The sequence below is a fragment of the Eublepharis macularius genome, chromosome 5 (assembly GCF_028583425.1).
Source record: "Eublepharis macularius isolate TG4126 chromosome 5, MPM_Emac_v1.0, whole genome shotgun sequence".
NCBI classification, from domain to species: Eukaryota; Metazoa; Chordata; class Lepidosauria; order Squamata; family Eublepharidae; genus Eublepharis; species Eublepharis macularius.
In genome coordinates this window covers 97,207,476-97,227,512 of record NC_072794.1, presented here as the reverse complement: position 1 = coordinate 97,227,512, position 20,037 = coordinate 97,207,476, and the positions used below count along the sequence as shown (strand labels likewise).

The 20,037-nt window shown below is 39.6% G+C and overlaps 1 protein-coding gene across 2 annotated transcripts in view; it reads right to left on the bottom strand.

Moving 5' to 3' along the window:
- The window catches only part of EIF2B3 (eukaryotic translation initiation factor 2B subunit gamma), a 191,148-nt gene that overhangs the window by 166,143 nt on the left and 4,968 nt on the right, over positions 1-20,037 (bottom strand). For both annotated transcript variants that reach the window (XM_054981225.1, XM_054981226.1), the window contains exons 2-3: positions 13,713-13,869; positions 9,951-10,090 (exon numbers count right to left, since the gene is read on the bottom strand). In XM_054981225.1, the coding sequence (XP_054837200.1) occupies positions 9,951-10,090; positions 13,713-13,869 (297 nt within the window). The remainder of the gene's footprint in view (positions 1-9,950; positions 10,091-13,712; positions 13,870-20,037) is intronic.

Sequence of the window (20,037 nt, the reverse complement as noted above, 5' to 3'; positions counted from 1 at the left end):
TGGGGAAAGACAAACATTCTTCATACAGTTTCATGATTTCATACAGTTTTAATTCTTTTGAAAACAACAACACTGCAACATTTATTTTTTTTACTGCCTATCTAATGTTTATTAGGAACTCCTGAGAATTAAATATATGACTAGGAAGTCTTCTTAAAGCCCATCTGATAATGAACTGAGTACAGTTCCTCAGTCTCTTATCGCTTTGGAGGCCATGGAGGAGCCATTGGGGTTCCCAGGCAACTCGGCATTAAGGAAGATGGAGGGCAGATGGGGGGGCCTGCTGAGCAGAGGGTTAACGTTTTCTCTGAGTCGTCCCTACCTGAGTCCCCCCCCCCCCCATGGCCCTGCCGCTGCCGTCACCACCCTTCCTCCTTTTCAGTTCAGTATTTAAAAAACAGCAACATTAGGGTATCTGGGCAGGGAGAAAAAACACTGAAAACCTGGGGGGAAATTAATTCTTCAGTTGATGCAGCCCTTCACCATGCAGAATTCTGGGGAGCAATTTGAAGACTGAATCGAGGAATTTTGACCACACATGCAGAACTCAGAAGAGACATAGAAACTATCTGGGGCCAGAACTGGCAAAAAAGCCTTGTGCAGAAAAAGCCTCTATCTAGGTTGAAGCCAAAGGGAAGCCCCTATGCCTCCAGCTGGAGGTGCAAGAACAATGCAACCCACACAGGTCAGCAAGGAAGTAGGAACCCCTGTCTTAAATGAGTGATGCAACTGTTTCTCCTTGCCTCTCACAAGCCCCTACACTGCGTATTGTGTCAACAGTTGCTATCAGTAAGTAGGAACAGTGAAGAAAGGGTGGAGGGAACCTTGTAGATATGTTGGCACTAAATCACCTCGCTGCCAGAGTAACCCCCTCCCCTGCAAGTGGGGGGGGGTATAAATACAATTCTAGGTGATAACCCATCACTCCACTCTAATCTTGCTACTTTTGGCCCAGCACCTATGATGATCATTCTCCACCATAGCAAAAACAGTTATACATGAAGGGATCTTTGACTCTCAAAAGCTTATACCCGGAAAATCTTTTTGGTCTCTAAAGTACCACTGGACTCAAATCCTACAAACAGAAGAGTTGTCCTTCTCACACAATGATTGATGGGACAGTTCTACCTTAGTCCACCAAGCATAAGCACAGGAGGCTTCATTTTGGTTCTATTGGGCTGTCTGGTGTGGAGACTGTAACTGGGAGTGTGCCTATGGCCACGGAAGCCATGATCCATGTGTTTCTGCAGTGGGAGTCAATTTTTCCCCACAATAGAAACAAATAGGGTGGCTGGGGGCACCTTCTTGGGGGGGGGAATAAAATGACACCCCCCAGGTCCAATCTCCATGAAACTTGAGGGGTCTTTAAAGGACAGTTAGGAGCAGATTCCCTGTGCAGTTGGTGAATTTTGCTTGCAAAATGCCACCCAAACGCCCTAGATAGCTCTCCTAGTTATCCCCATAAGGAATAATGGAGATTGGGAGTGGCTGGGGGTACCTTATTTGGGGGGCCATAAAATGCCCCCGCCCCCAAAGTCCAATCTTCATGAAACTTGGGGGAGTCATTAGAGAATAGGTCCTTTTAAAAAAATGTAAAATTCAGTCCGGAAATGCCCCCCAGGTCCCCAGGAACCCCCAAATTGCGTTTCCCATTGGAAACAACGGTCAAATTTTACTGAATTTGCTCTGTATTGCCGAGCCAAACTGGAGAATGAATTTGGTATTCGAGGAATACTTAATTTTTTTCCAGTTTGGTATTCTGAACCCAAAACAGCCCCGAAAATTTTTTTCAGTGCACAACTCTAGACAGCACACTGCTCCTCAATTGGTAAGTTATGATAGGCATGGTTACTATGGACTCTGGTACAATTGCTATGCTCTTTGCATCTTAGAGGGGGGTCTTTTCCCTCATATTTCTCCTTTGTTGAATGAGTATATGATACAGATGTGTCAATGATGCCTGATTCTGACTTTATCCGTAACACATTTATTTCCTCTACTCCACAAGACAAAAATGATCTTTTACATTTAAGATTTCATCCAATCTTGTGCTGCCTACGATATTATACATTACTGAATGCTGATTCCAAATATCCCCCTTCTCAAAAGCCTCATGATCAACACCTTTTAAGTTTTTTTAATGTCCAATCTAAACCCTAACGATAGGGCAATACAGAAGTTAAAACACACACACCACACACAGGGCTCTAAGAACAGCCTTGAAGAAGGCATCCCCAGGAGAAACAATCATTCAGGTTTCTCCTCGTTCACATCAGCAAAGAAAACATGATTTTCTTCAAATAAGATTAGCTTGAATCATTCCCCCCCGCCAGACAATTTTCACTCAGCCAATGGCCCACAGCATCATCTGAGAAAGGGTAGAATGATCCCGCCCTTCTGCTCCTACCCATCCCAATGCTGGGATAAGGAAGGATACAATTCTCATATTGACCAATAGCTAGATGAGCAACTGTGTATCCTAGCAAACATATGGTTAGAACTTCTGTATTATTTTCAATGGCCCATAAAAGAAAACAGTATTCATGCAATAAAACTGGATTAGCATAGCAGCACTTGAACTTGACCTCCATATCTCAGAGAGACCTCTTGCCTATATAAACTTTCTGCCTAGTAATATCTATGAGCAGAGCCCTGCTTAGAATATTATGAATGGGGAAAAAACCAGCACAGACAGGGGAAGAAGCAAAGTCCTTGTAGCCTTATCCCTAAGGGTGTGGAACAAGCTGCATAAGGAGGCACATCATCATACATTTTTCTTCACTTTTAGAAAAAGTGAGGGAAAAGGAAGGCCCAGCTGTTTAAATGAACCTTTGCATTTTAGGCTGGTGCTACTATTATTTAAATGATAACTATCATTGAGTTGGCTTTTACTATTTTGCATGGGTGGTATTTTAAACTGGGATTCAAATATTTTATACTCTGCAAACTGTCTCTAATTTAACAGAGAAGTGATATAAATATTTTAAATCAATGTAAAATATATTAACGCAATTCAATTTACATAGGAACCACATGAGACTCATGAACCAATATCTAACCAACCATCTCCCAACATTCAACTAAGCCCTCGGATGGCTATTTAGTAATTGTATTGTGCCAAATACAATGTTATAAAGTGAGAATATAAAGTGAGAATATAAGAAGGAATTCATATGTAAGGTCTGCAAAGAGATAAGATTCCTGCCTGTTTCTGTTCATGGAACTTGCATTCCAACGTAATGGCTTTCACATGCGGTCCTCTTCAGAACTGGCTCTAAATTGGGGTATTTCTGATATTTAATTTTATGTATTCCATCACCAATCCCTGGGACCCCCTTTTTTGCTGTACGATGTGTTAACAGCATATGCAAAGCACAAGAGTCCCCTTGGAGTCATCAAATGAGTAAACGAGGCAAAGCTGTTTTTATTTGTATTTCAGAGAGACACGCTTCAGTCTTAATATACAGCCTTAACATACAGCCTCCTTTCAGCCTCACGAAAGGAGTCTGGTAAAAGGCTTTCAAAAGAAAACAAAATGCTCTGTTTATCGATTTCCAAATTAACTCCTAAGTAAGTGAGGGCAAAGTCCCATTTGTCTCCTTTTAGATGAATTTCACTGTATTTTTTAAAAAATTCCACTGACAGTCTAAATGTTATATATGTATGAGTAAAAGTTTTTCTTTTCTTGATCACCAAGTTCTCCTCAACTGTATGAGGATTCAGATTCCGTCTCCCAGCCATTACAGTGAGCTTTCTTACATCATGTGTTTAGAAAGGAGATTTTTCAACAGAGGAAGTGAAGCGCTAAGCCTCCCCGTCCAAGACTACATGGATCAGTGACCCTCAGCAGCATACAGACCACAGCTGTGACATCACACTTTCCATAATGTGGTTCCAAAAGATGCACATACCAAACAAGATCTAGGGTCCCAGCCTTGGTTTAGCAGTTCAGAGAAATTATTTTTCTCTCTCTCTCATTGTTTTTGGCAATATCTTCAGTTTAGGTTTAGGGTTTGTTTTATCATTTTAAAGAAATTTGAAGAAACCAGACTTCAAGTTATCATTATTTCATTCACGAAACCTTACCAACAATTATATTATGAAGTCTGGCTCAGGAAAGGTTTCCATTAACACAACTAAAGCCTCATCAAGGAAAGAGAATATAAAATTATTTAATTGGGGTTCTAATGTTAATGCACAATCCAAATATAGCTGATGACACAAGGCAAAGGGAAATCTAAATATACTTACAGAAGACAAATTTTAAAGTGTGGATGATCCAGAGAAATATGAACAAACTTTGCTCATACAAAGGGACTTTCCTCCTTCCTCCTTCCCAATGTAAATCATTGTTCCCACCACCACCAAAGGCATGTTCTGATGGTAGGAGACCTTCTGAAATGGGATGGGATGGGATGGGCCATAGGAAGTTGCAGTTGTAAGGCAAGTACTGGCAGAAACCAGGGGATTCCGCCACCACCCCTACAAGCAGAAATGCATCTTGTTCATGCAAGGTGCTCTCTGAATCTCATCCACCTACACTCCAAAGCATAAATATCCTAGCCTCCCACTAAATCACTGATATACCAGGAAGGATGGTTTCAAGACAGCAGTTATGTTTGGGGAATTAAATGTGCCAGGGAAGAAAAAGAACCACATCTTGTACTCATCAAGGAGTCATAACTTCCTGATCATATCTGTGGCTCTATGTGGTTGAGCCTCATATCACACAGAGCAAAGGTTCCTCTACTCACCATCATTTTCAGTGACATCTTCCCCAGGTTTTTCTTAAGTATCATCACAAAGTACAGTTGCTAAAACTGGAGAGGGTTTCAGGCAGGAGGAACTATTCTTTGAAGCAGGGAAGGGCAGAAGGCCGGACTCCTAGTATTTATACTAGGCCCAACTAGAGGTTTCATCCTGCCTGCCAAACTTGGATGGAGACTGACACTGGCTTGAAAAGGTTACAAAGCTTGAGCACACGGAGACCCAGGCAGCTGGGTTGGACAGCTCAAACACTGAATTCCTTGAAAAAAGCAAAGGAAAAGCAACATCTCCCTATGATGTAACCTAGTGTTCCAAACATTACTTAATTAGAATAATGCTATAGCATGTTATCTTAAGGCATTCTGAATAACTTCAGTGTGTATTAGTGAACATTTATGCATGTAATAAGGCACAGCAAGGTTGATATTATATTTGTGGCTGCTCTTAACAATAATACAGAGTCAATGATTTTTAACTACTGAATTCAGCCAAGTCATTTGAGTTTGGTCATGTTGCCTTGAAAAGGATCACAGAAGGATAAAGGTAAAGGTGATGTTGGAACATTATTTACACACAACTTTTTTACACCTGCCAATAAAATCCAGAGGGAAAGCTTCAGTCTGGCATCCTGCTATTTTATACGACGCTGCAACTACAATATCATTAGCCAAACAGAAAACAAAATAAGGTGCAACTTCTGGATGTTTCAATTAATATGTAAGAAGAAATTCCTTAAGTTTAAAGAAGAATCAAGGAACAGAAAAACAACAGCTTTAATCAATCACACACACACACAATATTTGTATTCTCTGCCATCTAAACAATCTTAACACCAGAAAAGTCCTTTATTTATTTATTAAAACTAATTTATCTACTCAAAAGACTCTCTCTTCTGTTACATTTTAATAAATACATTTAGTGTGACTGCCAATTCCTCCTTGTGCTTTCTTCACTGCCTCTCATGAGCTTCAACCTTTCTTTTCCTAAACTACTCCCAAAATTATTGGACAAAAATTCCAAACTCTTTAAAATGCTGTTTTTAAATGTATGATAAACAAACCTGCTTCCTGTAACATGAGCATATGATGAATTACTTCACTTAATAAACTCTACAGGAACCAATGTTCTAAAACTACAAAAAGCAAAACTAAGAGTACAGACTAAAAAAACAAATATGTATAAACAGCTTTCATTACAAGAACAGGGCTTTTTGATTGCAGATTTTAGAATTCATTTAGATCCCTAAGCAGGCCTTTTTTTTTTCCTGCCGGAACATGCTGCAACAGCGTTCCAGCAGCTCTGCAAAGTAGTCACGTGTTCATGCGGCCCTGACCAGCTTGCCAGGTAAAGGAGCTCTTCAATCCCCGCTCTTCAGCTGGTTGGGGGAAGCCCCAAACGGGCTTTAAACTTCAGCTGAGAGGAGGGGATTCTCCTCCTCCCAGCTGAAGGGGAATCCCCAAACAGGCTTTACACTTCAGCTGGGAGCCTCCCAGCTGAAGCCAGGGAAGCCCCAAATGGGCTTTAAACTTCAGCTGAGAGAAGGTGGATTCCACCCTCCCAGCTGAAGCCTCCCTCTCTCCCTCTTTCCTTCCTTCCATGTCTTTCCTTCTTTCCCTTCCTTATTCCCTTCCTCCCTCCTTATTCCCATGTCTCTCTTTCTTTCCCTTCCTCCCTCCCTCCCTTCATTTCTCGTTCCTTCTTTCCACATCTTTCCTTCTTTCTTTCCCTTCCTTTCTCTTCCTTTCTCCCGGGGGGGCAGCCATGCCATGTGCGATGATGTCACTTCCCAGAAGTGATGCCATCACACAGTCCCGGGAGCGTGTGTAGTGACAGGGGAGCCACCTCCTGCCAAGAGTTGCCCCAAGTGAGAGTTCCCCCATCTCTTTCCCCAGGAAAAAAAGCCCTGCTTTTAAAATCTGTAACAGGCAGCAACTAAGCTCAGGTGTCTCAACAGGGACACAATTCAAGTGAGAGGAATTTCAACAAGTTGCTATCAGAACCATAATACCAGCAAGTTACATTGCACACCACCTCCTCTTCTTCTTATTTGTCTCTTTAAAAGAGTATTTATTCCCTTTAGTGGTTCCTCTCCAAGCCTCTGAAGGACAGTCAGAGAAAGAACCAAAACAGACATGGATAGATTTGGATAACCAAATCATATGACATATTCAGTTGTCCCATACAAACAGAATTGCTTTTGTCATTGAAGCACCGAACAAGTTTATAATATCAAAATACCAATACTGAAATAACAAAATGTCTAATAAGACACTAGAGTGCATAGTATCCACACCACTTAAGCACCAGAAAAATTGCTACATTAGGATGCTGTTGCTATCTCCTATCTATTATGAGTCTGCAAAAGTGTATGATAAACAAACCTGCTTTCTGTTACTGGAGCATATGATGGATTCCTCCCCTAAGTAAACACTACAGGAATGAATGTTCTAAAATTACTACAAAATCACAAATTGCAATTTGCTTTAAACAGAGGAAAAACTTGTATATTTAAAATTGGGAAATGGAAAACATGCAGAAAGTATGACTTTCACGGACAGGATATATTGCACCAATAAATGTTGAACTTCAAAACTAGCATTCCTTTTTTACGGTACTTTCGGCTTTTCTACCTTTGCAAATTCCAAGATAGTGGCAAATAAGTTAGCTTATTTGAAGAAAAACATGGACAAAAACATATAGATTTCCCTTGTAACACTGCAAAAACCTCTTAAATATGGCATTGCAATCCCAGTTATGAAATAGTGCTGTTAACTGTGTCAACTAAAATGAAAGAAAGGTTGTATGTTTAGAAAAAGTAACATCTCTTGGTCAGACCTGGAATAGGAATCACATAAAATGCATCAGGATGTTTACTATAAACAAATGAGTCGAAGATTTATTTTATTTTAACTCCATTGTTCTAAAATAGGGTTTTTAAAATTTTGATTTTATTAGACATTTTTATAATGATATTTCAAATTGCCTCTTGTTGTTGTTTGTTAGTCATTTTGATGTAAGCTGCCCTATTGGCCAACTATAAATTAACAAACTAAAAACTATTTTTACAAGAATTTTGCCCTCTCTGGCTGGATCCTAAATCGCTGCTCCATCAATTCAAGAGAATTCCTCCAACAAAACAGCAACTTCATTTGCAGAGGAAGGAACAGTGATGGCTGATTTCCCCTCCCATTGTGTACTTCCACATTGCTGTTAGAGATACAATGACCCACAAGAACACAATTCTAGGGGGTACAGAAAGCTGCAGTCCAAGGGGGAAGGCAGGAAATCTGCCTTCCTCTAGCAAAACTCCACTTGCGCTACTTAGGATCCAAGCTTCTATAAGCTCCAGAATGCCTAAAGTCCTACAAAATCTCTGTTTGAAAGGAAGTCAAATTGGGATGGATGGGCTGATATATGGCTACAATTTTGCTATAAGGTAAAATAAAGCAGGTGCCCCAAGTGGCAAATTTTAACAGTAGCAGGATGGGAAATCACAGTAAATCTCTGGATCTGCATTCAATAATGTTCTTGTAAAACTCCTACTTCTCTCAACGGAGCTTCCACAGGAAGACATCATAGTGGGTACTTTCCCATAATAATGGCTCGGAAGTGGCTTTTATCCATCTTTGCCAAAGAAGCATATAAAGATGACCTAGGAATATTATTAATCAAAATCAAATTATATATATATTTTTAGGAAATGACACAAAACTGGGTGAGACAACTATTTTAACCAGTACTTAAACTTTCTGAGAAAATGTTGGAAGCAACACAAGATTATCTATGATCAAGTAAAATTTTAAAAACGTATTTAAAAACCTCACAAGAGGAAATGGAAAGTGAGTCTAGGCATGAAACAGTCTAATGGTTTGCTTTAAGATTTGGAATATAGATTCTGGTTTTGCCTTGCATAAACTTGAAAGAAACTCCATCTAAAATACTTGTTCATGCATACATCATAACATGGAAAATCCATAAAATCTATACAGATTTAAACTTTTTGTTGTTATTGTTCAAAATGATCCAGCCCTTTACATGAGATTGTTGGTATAGGCAGTGAATTTAACCTATAGAGGTTCTGGAGCAAGGATTTCATTTGTCAGAAATAAATAATGGTACGAAATCCATGAGACCCACTGCTTGCAGAACAGAGCCAACCCATTAATAAAAAGAATGGCTTTACAAAACCTGTGATAATACAGAAATAAGACTGACTTACCTGAGGGCCAATTCACAAAAAGTCCATGTGGTCATCACAAGGACTTTCTATGAGATGCGCACCTGGAGTTACCCATGGAATTCCCAGGCCTATGCAGGCCCAGTTTGGATTGGGCACATGGGGAGAAGGGAATTAAGCCTTCCTCTCATGTTGTTCTCCTGACCCGAAATGGCCCCAGGGGGCTACTATTTGTCCCATCAGGGAAACTTATCAGTAGCCGTCAGTCTATGTTTTCTCCACATGGCAAACAGCAGCTCCTCAAGGCCACTGCAGATCAGGAAAACTGTACTGGGAGAAAACTTAAGCACCTTCTCCTCGTGTGTTCAATCCAAATCAGGCACCATGCATTGGGAAATGAGTTCCTAATACAGAACACCAGGTGCACACCTGACAAAGTCCTTGTTGTGGCCAAAAGCCTTTATAATGTACACAACAGTAGAAAAATTGGATAAGTTTCAGGTTAGAAAACAAACATCAGATATCAGAACTCAAAGACGATAAAGATGTCTTCAGTATTCTTGTAATTGCTATGATCCTACATATTCTTGAATGAAGTCCTTGTTTACTTTATATCCTTCTTACTGAAAACTTATATAACATAACAACATTCGATTTATATACTGCTCTTCAGAACAACTTAACATCCACTCCGAGTGGTTTACAGAGTATGTTATCATTATCCTCACAACAATCACCCTGTGAGGTGCATGGAGCTGAGAGAGCTTGGAGAAGCTGTGACTGACCCAAGGCCACCCAGTTGGCTTCAAGCAAAGGAGTGGGAAATCAAACCTGGTTCTTCTAATTAGAGTCCTGCCGCTCTTAACCACTACACCAATCTGGCTCTCCCAGTGTATGTATATACTTACATGTATACTTATTCTTCATTCTTACAATGTATATGTTGTTGATAATTAACACTAGAAATTAGTACTTTTAAAAAACAGTAAAAAAGACAATGCAATACCTTTATTTTCTGATGAATGTGACGTAAGGAGTCTGCTGTTCCCATATCTGCATCATCAGCAATACAAACTATATCCAGCTTCAGCTTCGTCTCCAAGTTTAGCACCTTCTGAACTTCTTTGGTGGTAACCACAATGACCTCTGTCAAGTGGAAGAGATGGGGAAAGTAAATTTATGGGAAAAAATTATACATGTCAGGGGGTGTGACATATGCTAATGAGTTATGCTAATGAGTTCCTGCAGCTCTTTGTTTATGAAATGACCCCTGGCCATTGTCATTTAAACATACAATTTATTCATCCATTCAATCACGTCTGGACAAAGCTCTGCCTTTCATTTTATTGCATACTCTCGCTACTTTCAGCGTATATTTTAAAGAGTTCACTGTGTTCTTTTGCAATATTACTTGGTATAATATTTAATAATGTATTTTTGGGTCTAGCACAAAGTGGAGCTTTAATATCTTTTGCATCTCTTCATGTATTTTATCCAGTATTTTCAATCTATCCTATATCTTTTTTTCATTCTTCATCCTCCTCAGAAGCCCAATGTAGGTCATTTGTACTGGGAAAGAGCAGGTTTTTACTCTGCATTTTAAATCCAATTAGGGTGTCCATAGGGAACAAACAGTAAAGAAAGAAATAATTCATGATGAAACGAAACCAGATGAATATAAGAATAATTTTGATAGCCAGACCTTCACTTGTTTGTTTTCAGGGAAGGCTGATGGTACTGGAGCAGCAGCAATGTTCATTTGCCTTGCCCCTCTTCTCACACAATACTAATTTCCATCACTGTCCAAGCAGAGGTATGGTCCCATTGCAGATTGCATGCATGAGTTGGGAAGGGAAAATGGAAATGGATGATGAATGTTTTGAACTTCTCTTCACCCAGACCCATCCAATTTCTTTTAAAAAATAAAAGCTGGGAATTCAGAGACCCATGTACACATACTGCTATCCTGTTATATTGATATAACAGTATCCAATTGCAAATTAAAAAAAAATAACGCCCCCCCCCTGATGTCAGAGGAGGAAACGGCTACTATGGCAGCCAAGTGCTGCAGGAGCCCAGGAGCCTGTTAGCCCACCTGCCATTTTCCAGCTGTGTGATGGTTTCTGCTGAGATCAATGTGGGCAGCACTGAGAAGCCTCCAGTGGGGACAATGCCAGCATGCTTAAGTCCAGGGCTGGCTTCCTCTCCTTCCCTCCCCTGTTCCTGCTGCCTCAGGCAAGGGGCAAGAATAACAAAAATGATGGTCCTGAATTTTTGCAACCTGAAAAAAATACCTGGCAAAAATCTGGAACTGGTAACTACTCATCTGAAAAATCAGGATAACAAAAACAACACCTTGCCCAAAATCTGTATCCTAAATTAGTACAAAATTTTTTGAAGTGCATATCCATAGTGATCTCCTTAATCTTTTTTCACAAAATTGGTACTTTCATGGCATTGGAGAGGAGTGCAGCAGTAGGCTCTCTAGACTATCTCCTTGAAGAGCAAATTGAATACTGTCTCATTGTAGTTTGGATTGGAACAGGGTTGGAAGCCCTTTCTCTGCTGAACCACAGAGTCAATGAATGCCCTAGTCTCCAAATTTATCTGCAGCTTTGCCTTCACTTGGTTGGTCTGTTTAGAGTTCTGAGTGGAAAAGGTGAAAATTGTGAAGCCAAAGTAAAGCAGGCAAACAACCACAGGTAGACTGTGCTCCTGGAAACAAGCAACCTAGGGCAGCAAGGCATTCCTTTGTCTGAGGAAGTCATGTGAGGTACTGAAGTGTATTCCAGGTGGTGGCCCCTGCACATATGGCAAATGCTGTTAGGCGATTCATGACTAATTGCCTGCATGGTGCTTTCTGGGAATAGAGGGACTGTGAGTTGGACGAAGGATGTTGAAAGAGTAACTGAGGAGATCTGTCCCAAGTGCAAAGGCGTGAATGCTAGGGGTGTGTGTCTCTTTTACCCTTTTCATTTACCCAAGAAAAACAGACATTAAACATCATGAAAAGTGGCAGGTTTCTCAGAAAACCTTCTTGTCACTAAGTACAGTGCTGTTTGGACAGCAATATCTATTTATTTATACCTCATCTTTCTCCCACACAAGTGGGACCCAATGCAGGTAACAACATGAATTAAAAACAATTAAAACTCCACTAATAAAATAAACCAGCAAATACCAAAACACACCACAAAGGAAAGAAGGTCTATAAGGTGGGAGATAATACTTGCTACCTGTGACATTAGAGACTTAAGAAATAAAATCACATTCCTGGGCTGCACTTGAAACAGCATTTCTACTTGCCAGAAGCAAGTAGCTTTTTATAAGTCACTTTTTAAGAATCTCCCAGCAGGCAGCTACCTGCTTTCGCAGGAACAAAGTGCCACAGTGCTGCCCTGTGTTTATACAGAGTGCAAGCATGGCTCTTTCATTCTTCCTTATCGTCTTAAAAAGTTACTGACTCTGAGAGCAGGAAACAAGAAGACACTTGGGCAAGTACTGAAACACAATCCTGTGTAACAAAAAGAGAGAGTCACAGCTAGAACTGGCCTAAGAAAACAGAGCATGGAGCTAAAGGCCTCCCACCACGTGGAATAAAAGAAAGTATAATTCAGATACTCACTCAGTGGCTTAGGAGCCACATTTGGCTCTTTGATATACCATCTGTGGCTCTTTGACATGCCTTCTGTGGCTCTTCTGTGAACCATCCCCCAATATAGCACCTTTCAGGAGAGTAGCAAGGCCCTTGCCCAATGGGATTTGCTGTTGGCAGTTGGTTCCCACCATAAAACAGGTGCCATCAGAGGAACAGGTAAACTGTGCAAGCCTCATGCCACAGATAGAAGTAAATGTGGCTCTTTTGGTTGATGGCAACTGCGAATGAGGTTCTCCACAAGCTGTGAAGTACCACTGCTATAATTTCAATACTAAATGCACCCTAGGCAATTTCAATACTACCTAGGCAAAAGGTACACCAATAGTACAATCCTAAGCAGAATTACATGCTTCTAACCCAATAGATTCAGCTGTCTCAGAAGGGTGCAACTCTGGTTAGGATTGTACTTTAAATAACCTATAACTCAGTCAGTCAGTGTGGTTAGAGTTTCAAATGGATCTGGGAAAGCCATGCTTTAATCACCACTCTGTCAGGGAAGTTTGGGCCAGTTACACACAACCTAGTCACACACACTCAGTCTAACCTACCTCACGGTGCTTCTAAGATAATAAAACAGAAAAGAGAACAAGGTAAGCCACTTCGAGTTCCCACTGGGAAGAAAGGCAGGGTATAAATGAAACAAATAAATAAACAGTGCAAGGTAATCACTAAAAATGCAACTATTCAAGAGTAAAAGACCCTACAATTTTTTATTTAAAAATTTGTATCCTGCCTTTCCACACAGTTAGGGCCCTCAAGGTGGCAAACAAAAAGGCATTAAAATCAACTTTGAGAACAATACATGTATGTAAAACACCTGCTAGTGGAAGGCAATGATGGGGGGGAGGGAACAAATCTCCCTGGAGAGGAAAGTTTGTAGTTTGGTAATATGGCCAAAAAGGTGCTTTCTTGGGTTGCCACCCATCTAGCCTCAGATGACAGGAGCATGCAAAACAGGGCCTGCCTCTGAAGACAGCCGCAATGGTCAGATAGATTCATATGGGAGTAGGCTGTCCGTAAGTACAACCCAACTCAGGCTGAAAAGTGCTTAGAGAAATAGACAAATACCTGCAAAATAATGTAGCTTGACAGGCTACGTCTGTTGCTCACCTTCAAAACCAACTTGTTCCAATAAGTTGAGTGGATACCATATTAAAGGTTTATTGCCCACAGGAAGGAGAGCTTTAGGGATGCTTGAGGTCAAATCCATCATACGAGATCCACCACCAACTGCCATCACCACTGCCTGGAACTCCATGGCAAACATCTGGAAAAATATAATCAAGAACAATTCAAAAATAAAATCAGCAGACAACTGCATTCCCCATCAGAGTCCCTTAGAAAAAGGATGTACAGAGTTAACTATTCCCCTACATTAAGAGTCAGGCTCTAATGTACTTAAAGGTCTATCTAATGTACTTTGACAGATTAGGCATCCTGCTTGTTTACAGGCTGCCTAGATCCCCAGCAAGCACCCTATCTGAGCTGGCAGAGGTGGTCTTGGATGTGGGGCTGGAGACACCCAGACTGATTGTTATGGGTGACTTCAATATCCATCCTGAATATTCCACATTGGGGCCAGCCCAGGATTTTATAGCATCCTTGACTGCCCTGGGCCTCTCTCAAGTAGTGATAGGCTGCCTAGATGAAAAATGCCACACTTTGGACTTAATCTTTTGCATCGAGCTTTTGAATGAAGGTCTTCTTTTGGGATTAGAGATTCAGTCTGAACCATGGTCTGACCATTACTTACGGAAGACAAGGGCGCATATGGCCCCAACACCTCACAAAAAGGGAGGGATCTGATAAAATGGTCCACCTTCGGAGATTCATGGATCATTCTAGATTCCAAAATGCTATCTCCTCAATACAACTGAATGTTCAAAAAGAAAGCGGGGGCGGGGGGGAATCCGCATTCATGTTTCTGGATGCTGAAAAAGCATTTGATAATGTGTCTTGGAAATTTCTTGTGAAAGCACTGCAAAGAATGAATGTGGGACTGAGTTTTTGAATGGATGCAAAGTATTTATACTAACCAGCAAGCCACAATCCTAATTAATGGTTCGTTTATGGAGAAAATTTAAATAACAAAAGGAACATGACAGGAGTGCCCAATATCACCATTATGGTTTATTATTGCTTTGGAAATTCTGGCAGTGAGAATCAGGCAAGACAGAAGAATCAATGGAATAAAGCGGGGGAAGAGATATACAAAATGAAAAGCTATGTAGATGATGTGGTCATATAAGTGACAAATCCAAACAATTATCTGATTTATGTAATGGAACAAACATTTAAATTTGAACAGCACTCTGGATATAAACTGAATTTAAAAAAAGATAATGTTACTTTCGGCAACAACAGAAGAACAAGACGAGACTGGGAAAAAATGGACTGTGTTATTAGTACAAAGCCTGTAAAACACTTAGGAAATAAATGTATCGGCATGAAATGAGAATCTATATAAGAACAATTATCAGAAAATGTGGACAAGCATTACTGAAGACTTGCAAAGATGGAAAAATTGAGTATTTCATGGCTAGGAAGAATTTCTGCTGTTAAAATGTATATACTACCAAAATTGAACTTGTTGTTTCAAATGCTGCCAATTTACATAGATCAAAAGATTTTAAATAAGTGGCAGAAAGTAATAAATGATTTTATATGGAAAGGGAAGAAACCAAGAATAAGATTTAAAGTATTACAGGATTTTAAAAAAACAGGGATTGGCAGTACCGAATAATAAATTGTTCTGTCAGACAGCAGCATTGGTTTGGATAACCGACTGGATTATAAATCCAAGTAGAAGACACATCAAATTGGACACAACTGATGCTAAAAAGGGTATTCATAACTATTTACAGCTTTAGAATCTATTCAAAAGCAAGATGGTATTCCTATACTAAGAGATGGACTAATTAAAATATGGTTTCAATGCAGAACTAGATTGAGCCCATCAATCTCACCACTGATGTCACCAATAAATGCTTATTGTGAAGCCACCACTAGAATAGAATTGATCAGTTCAGCTATGAATTTATGACAGATAAGCAAGGTAATGTGAAAACTTGGCAAGAAATCCAAACTCAAGGGGGAAATATCCCATGGTTGATGTATCATCAAATAGTATCTAAGTTCAAAGAACAAACTCTCAAAGAAGGTGGCAGATTAAGAGAAAAAACAGAATTCAAATTACTAATAAGTGATGACTTGAAGCATTTACTAGGAAAATTTTGTAAAATTCTACTGCAACACCGAACAGAAATGGAACAAGTTAAAATTGTATATTAAAATAGATGAAAAACTTTGGAGAAATCTCCATGAATCAATGGGAAGATTTATAGACCATAGATATTAAATTTACAGATTGCCAATTGTTAAGAGAGAACTGGTACAAAATGTTCTTTAGATGGTATACTATGACCAAATATATTGCAAGAATTAGTAAAGACTACAGTGGACAGTGCTGGAAATGTCAGTGTTTGGATGCAACATTTTATCACGTGGTGGACATGTAAGGAAGCACAAAGATATTGGATAAAGATATATGAAGAGGTGCATAAGATTCTCAAGCTCAGGTTTGAGCTGAACCCAAAAATATGCTATTAATTATTTTACTGAATAATGTTTAAAAAAGAACAGAGAGATCTTTTCCGGTATATAGCGACAACTGCGAGAGTTACAGTTGCTATATGCAGCAAAATGGAAAACAGATTCATGCCCTGACATGCCTGAGTGGACAGAAAAGATGTATGAATATGCATCAATGCTAAATTAACTTCCTATATGCACAACAGACCAATACCAGAAGTCTGGAAAAAATGGAAAGACTTCTTTGATTATTTAGGTTTAAACTAAGATAAGATAATTATAGAGATAAAATACAGAAGTCTGCTTAAAAATCATTGACATGAAAATCTGGGTATAAGCAACTAAGGAGAGAGGAAGAGAGCTATTATATAATTTAGTTGTGCTGTTATATACTTTGAATATATTTTAAATCTAATTGAATAGTAGTTTAAATTTAATTCAAATGCAGTGCTTCTATAAGTTTCTATGAATTTTCTATTTTTACTCATGTATTTTCTTTTTAAATAAAATCTTTACTCAAAAAATACATTCCAAAATGTACTGTGGGATTTTAGAATTTCAAACAGGTTCTGTTGAAGCCACAGTAGAAGCTGGGAACATGAAACTACTTGAAGTTACTTACAAGACTGTCCCTTGTTAACCTCACCCACCTTGCAGCAGAAGTCAGCCCCCATGGTTCACTACAGAATTGGGTGATTTAAAGAGGGCTGGAGGAGGGCGTGGCTTTGGCTCCAAGGGAGAAGGAAGCTTGGAAAGTTAGCTCCATCCCTCCCCATCCTAAAGCCTCAAAATAAAACGTCATAACAGAACTCAAAAGTGAATAAAGAAAGAAATATGAGCAAACAAAACCTTGAGAAGGAAAAAATGAAGGCAAACACTTCAAAAAAGCTTCAGGGATTCTTCCCAGCCTTGCAGCAAGCAGCAGAGAAGAAAAGTGCAACATCCAAAATGGCTGCTGAAAACAGCAAGGGTAAGAATAAACTACCCAACTTATCTAGCTCAGCAGACCCAATACTAGCCAGAATGCTTGCTCAATTGGAGCAAAAAATTATGAATAAAGTCTCAACTATTCTTCAGCCCTTTGAGGAACAACTTGCTGAAATAAAATCGGCTATAGATAAAGTAGCACAAAAGGCTAATCGTGCCCTTATATTAAGCAATTCACTGCGATCTGAAATAGCCATTTTACAACAAGAAAATAAACAGCTACAAGAAAGACTATTACAACTGGAAATCCAGACAAAACAATCTAACCTTAAATTCAGAAATTTTGATGAGAAGGTATCTGATAACGCAGATCTACCCTCCTTTTTAGAATCATGGCTGTCACAGCATTTACAACTTGAAAAGGGAGCAACTCCTATAATCACCAAGGCTTTTCACCCGGGCTCACAAAATAATCCAAAGTATAATAAACCAAGAGATATATTAGCCACAATCCCAGACTGGAAGACAAGGAGAAAAATACTAATAGCAAGAAATAAAGGATCAATCCCCTACAAAGGGACAAATATTCAAATCCTTAGAGACTTGCCATCCACAATATTAAAGAAAAGAACTCAGATCTACAACAGAAGCATTGAGAAAAGCCCAAATAAAGGCAGGTTTCGTTTTCCCGGCCATGTCGGACGCTCCGGGAGGAAGCGGCCAAGCAGCCTGACCGGGTGGTTGACCTGCGAGGGTTAACCCCCAGGACTCCCAGGTAGGGGGTCAGGGTCCAGAGCGCTGCGGGAAGAGCCCCCTGAAGTCGATTCAGGGGGTAAATAGCCCGTCTGCTCCTATGGAGGCCGGCAGACTTGCGCAGCACATCGCGTGCTGCCGGGCCATGGAGAACGGCAACAAGCAGATTTAAGGTGAAAGCCTGTAAGTAAGCGGATCCCTTCTGTTACTCTAAGTGTATGCGAAGGATTGGTGGGAGTTGAAGCTTAAGAAGGTTCGGATATTTTTCCCTTCATTGAGTTTTGGAACTAAGTTGGCGGACTCCCCCCCCTAAGATGGCGACGAAAAAGCAGAGCCCTGCTGTGGGCAAATCGGTTTCGGCTGCGTTGCAGGGGAAGGGAGAGACTCTTGAAGAGGTGGTTAAATGGTCGGTCGTTGAAGCTATGAAGCCCTTTGTTGATAAGCTAAATGAAATCGGACAAAGGGTTGGCTCAGTTGAAAATGAAGTGAAAACCATTAAAGATGTAGCGCTCGAGGCAGAGAAATCTGCTCGTGAAAATGCAACACTCATGAGAGCTACAAACAAAGAAGTAAAGCTTTTGGAGAATCAATTGATAGGACTACAAGTGGATCGTGCTCAGACGGTATTGCGTTTACAGAATCTGAAGGAGGAGGAAAGTGAAAATTTAAAGGATTTGGTGTCGGAACTTTTGGCGTCATTCGCAAAGGCAACTAAAGAAGAGTTAAAAAGCGATATTCTGGAAGTCCGTCGGACATCTTCAAAATATGCAATGAAGCGTCAACTGCCTCGCGAGATTATTATTGATTTTTCATCTAAGAAGATTCGGGACACCATTTTATATAATTCGACTAATGTGGACTTGGACTTTCTTGGCAACAAGGTTAAGATATTGAAGGACGTTCCATTTTTAGCTCGGAAAAGAAGATTCAAATACAAAAGGTTTGCAGCTCTTCTGAGAAAGCGTGATATAAAATACAAATGGTTATTTCCGGAAGGCATCCGGTTTAGATATAAAGACCAAGCCTACAAGATAATATCGGAAGTACAGCTGAGGGATTTTGTGCTTAATCATCAAGAGTTCGAGCAAGAAGAAGATCCAGAATCTGAAGGGGGGAGTGGGGAGGAGGGAGTGAGCACAGCTATTGTAGCTGTTCAAAGAGAATTGAGACCGAGACGCGGGGGGGGGGGGGAAGAAGACCTGATCCTGACTGTAGTTCGTATCTTATAAGATCTACCAATCTAATAGCATATTAGAAAGTTTAACTTTAAATAATTGTATTATGAAGGGAATTCAATACTTGTAGTTGTAGTTTGTGTTCCTATGTTGTTTTTTCCATCTCCCCTTGTTTCCTTTTTCCTTTTTCTGTTTGTAGTTTTGATGTTAGTAATTAAAATAAAAATTTATTTAAAAAAAAGAGAGAGAAAAGCCCAAATAAAATATAAATGGACTAATTATACACATCTTCAAGTCAAAATACAAGATACAATCTACCAAGTTTTAGATCAGGAAGCTGGAAAGACATTACTGCAAGATCTTGGCACTGAGACTTTTTCAATCAGAGACAGAACATCACAGAAAAGAAAAATGCTCAGTTCGTTATCACCCTTTAAGGAAAACAAGACCCAAGCAAGACACATTTAACAAGAAATAAAAAACAGACTGAAATGTTAAAATCCAAGTTGATAGCAAACTAAAATATCCTGTAAAATGTTATGACTGTAAAATGCATATATGTAATATCAGATTAGAGGTATGATAGGGAGGGAATGGAGCTCACAGACTGGGCCCCCAGTTATTTACAGTTCTTCAAGTTGGTAGTAGTAGGTCAAATAGTCTATAGGGGATTACTCTTGGGCTATAGAGAACTGTTATTAAGCAACTTAATTAATCCAATTTAAATAGCACTATTTAGTAAAGTAAGAGGGGACAGAGGGAGAGGGGAGGGGAAAGGGGGTTAATTTAGCAAGGTTTATAAGGGTTACAATAATGAGTATATATTATCATTGTTGGTTCTTCTATTAATATCTGTAAACGATGGGTAAAAGGTTTGACTTCATAATAATACTTATTTAATCATTATTATATATATTGACAATATCTTCCTTAAACAATATTTTTATTAATAACCTAATCATTATCAAAGTAGTTCAATCATCTATGTT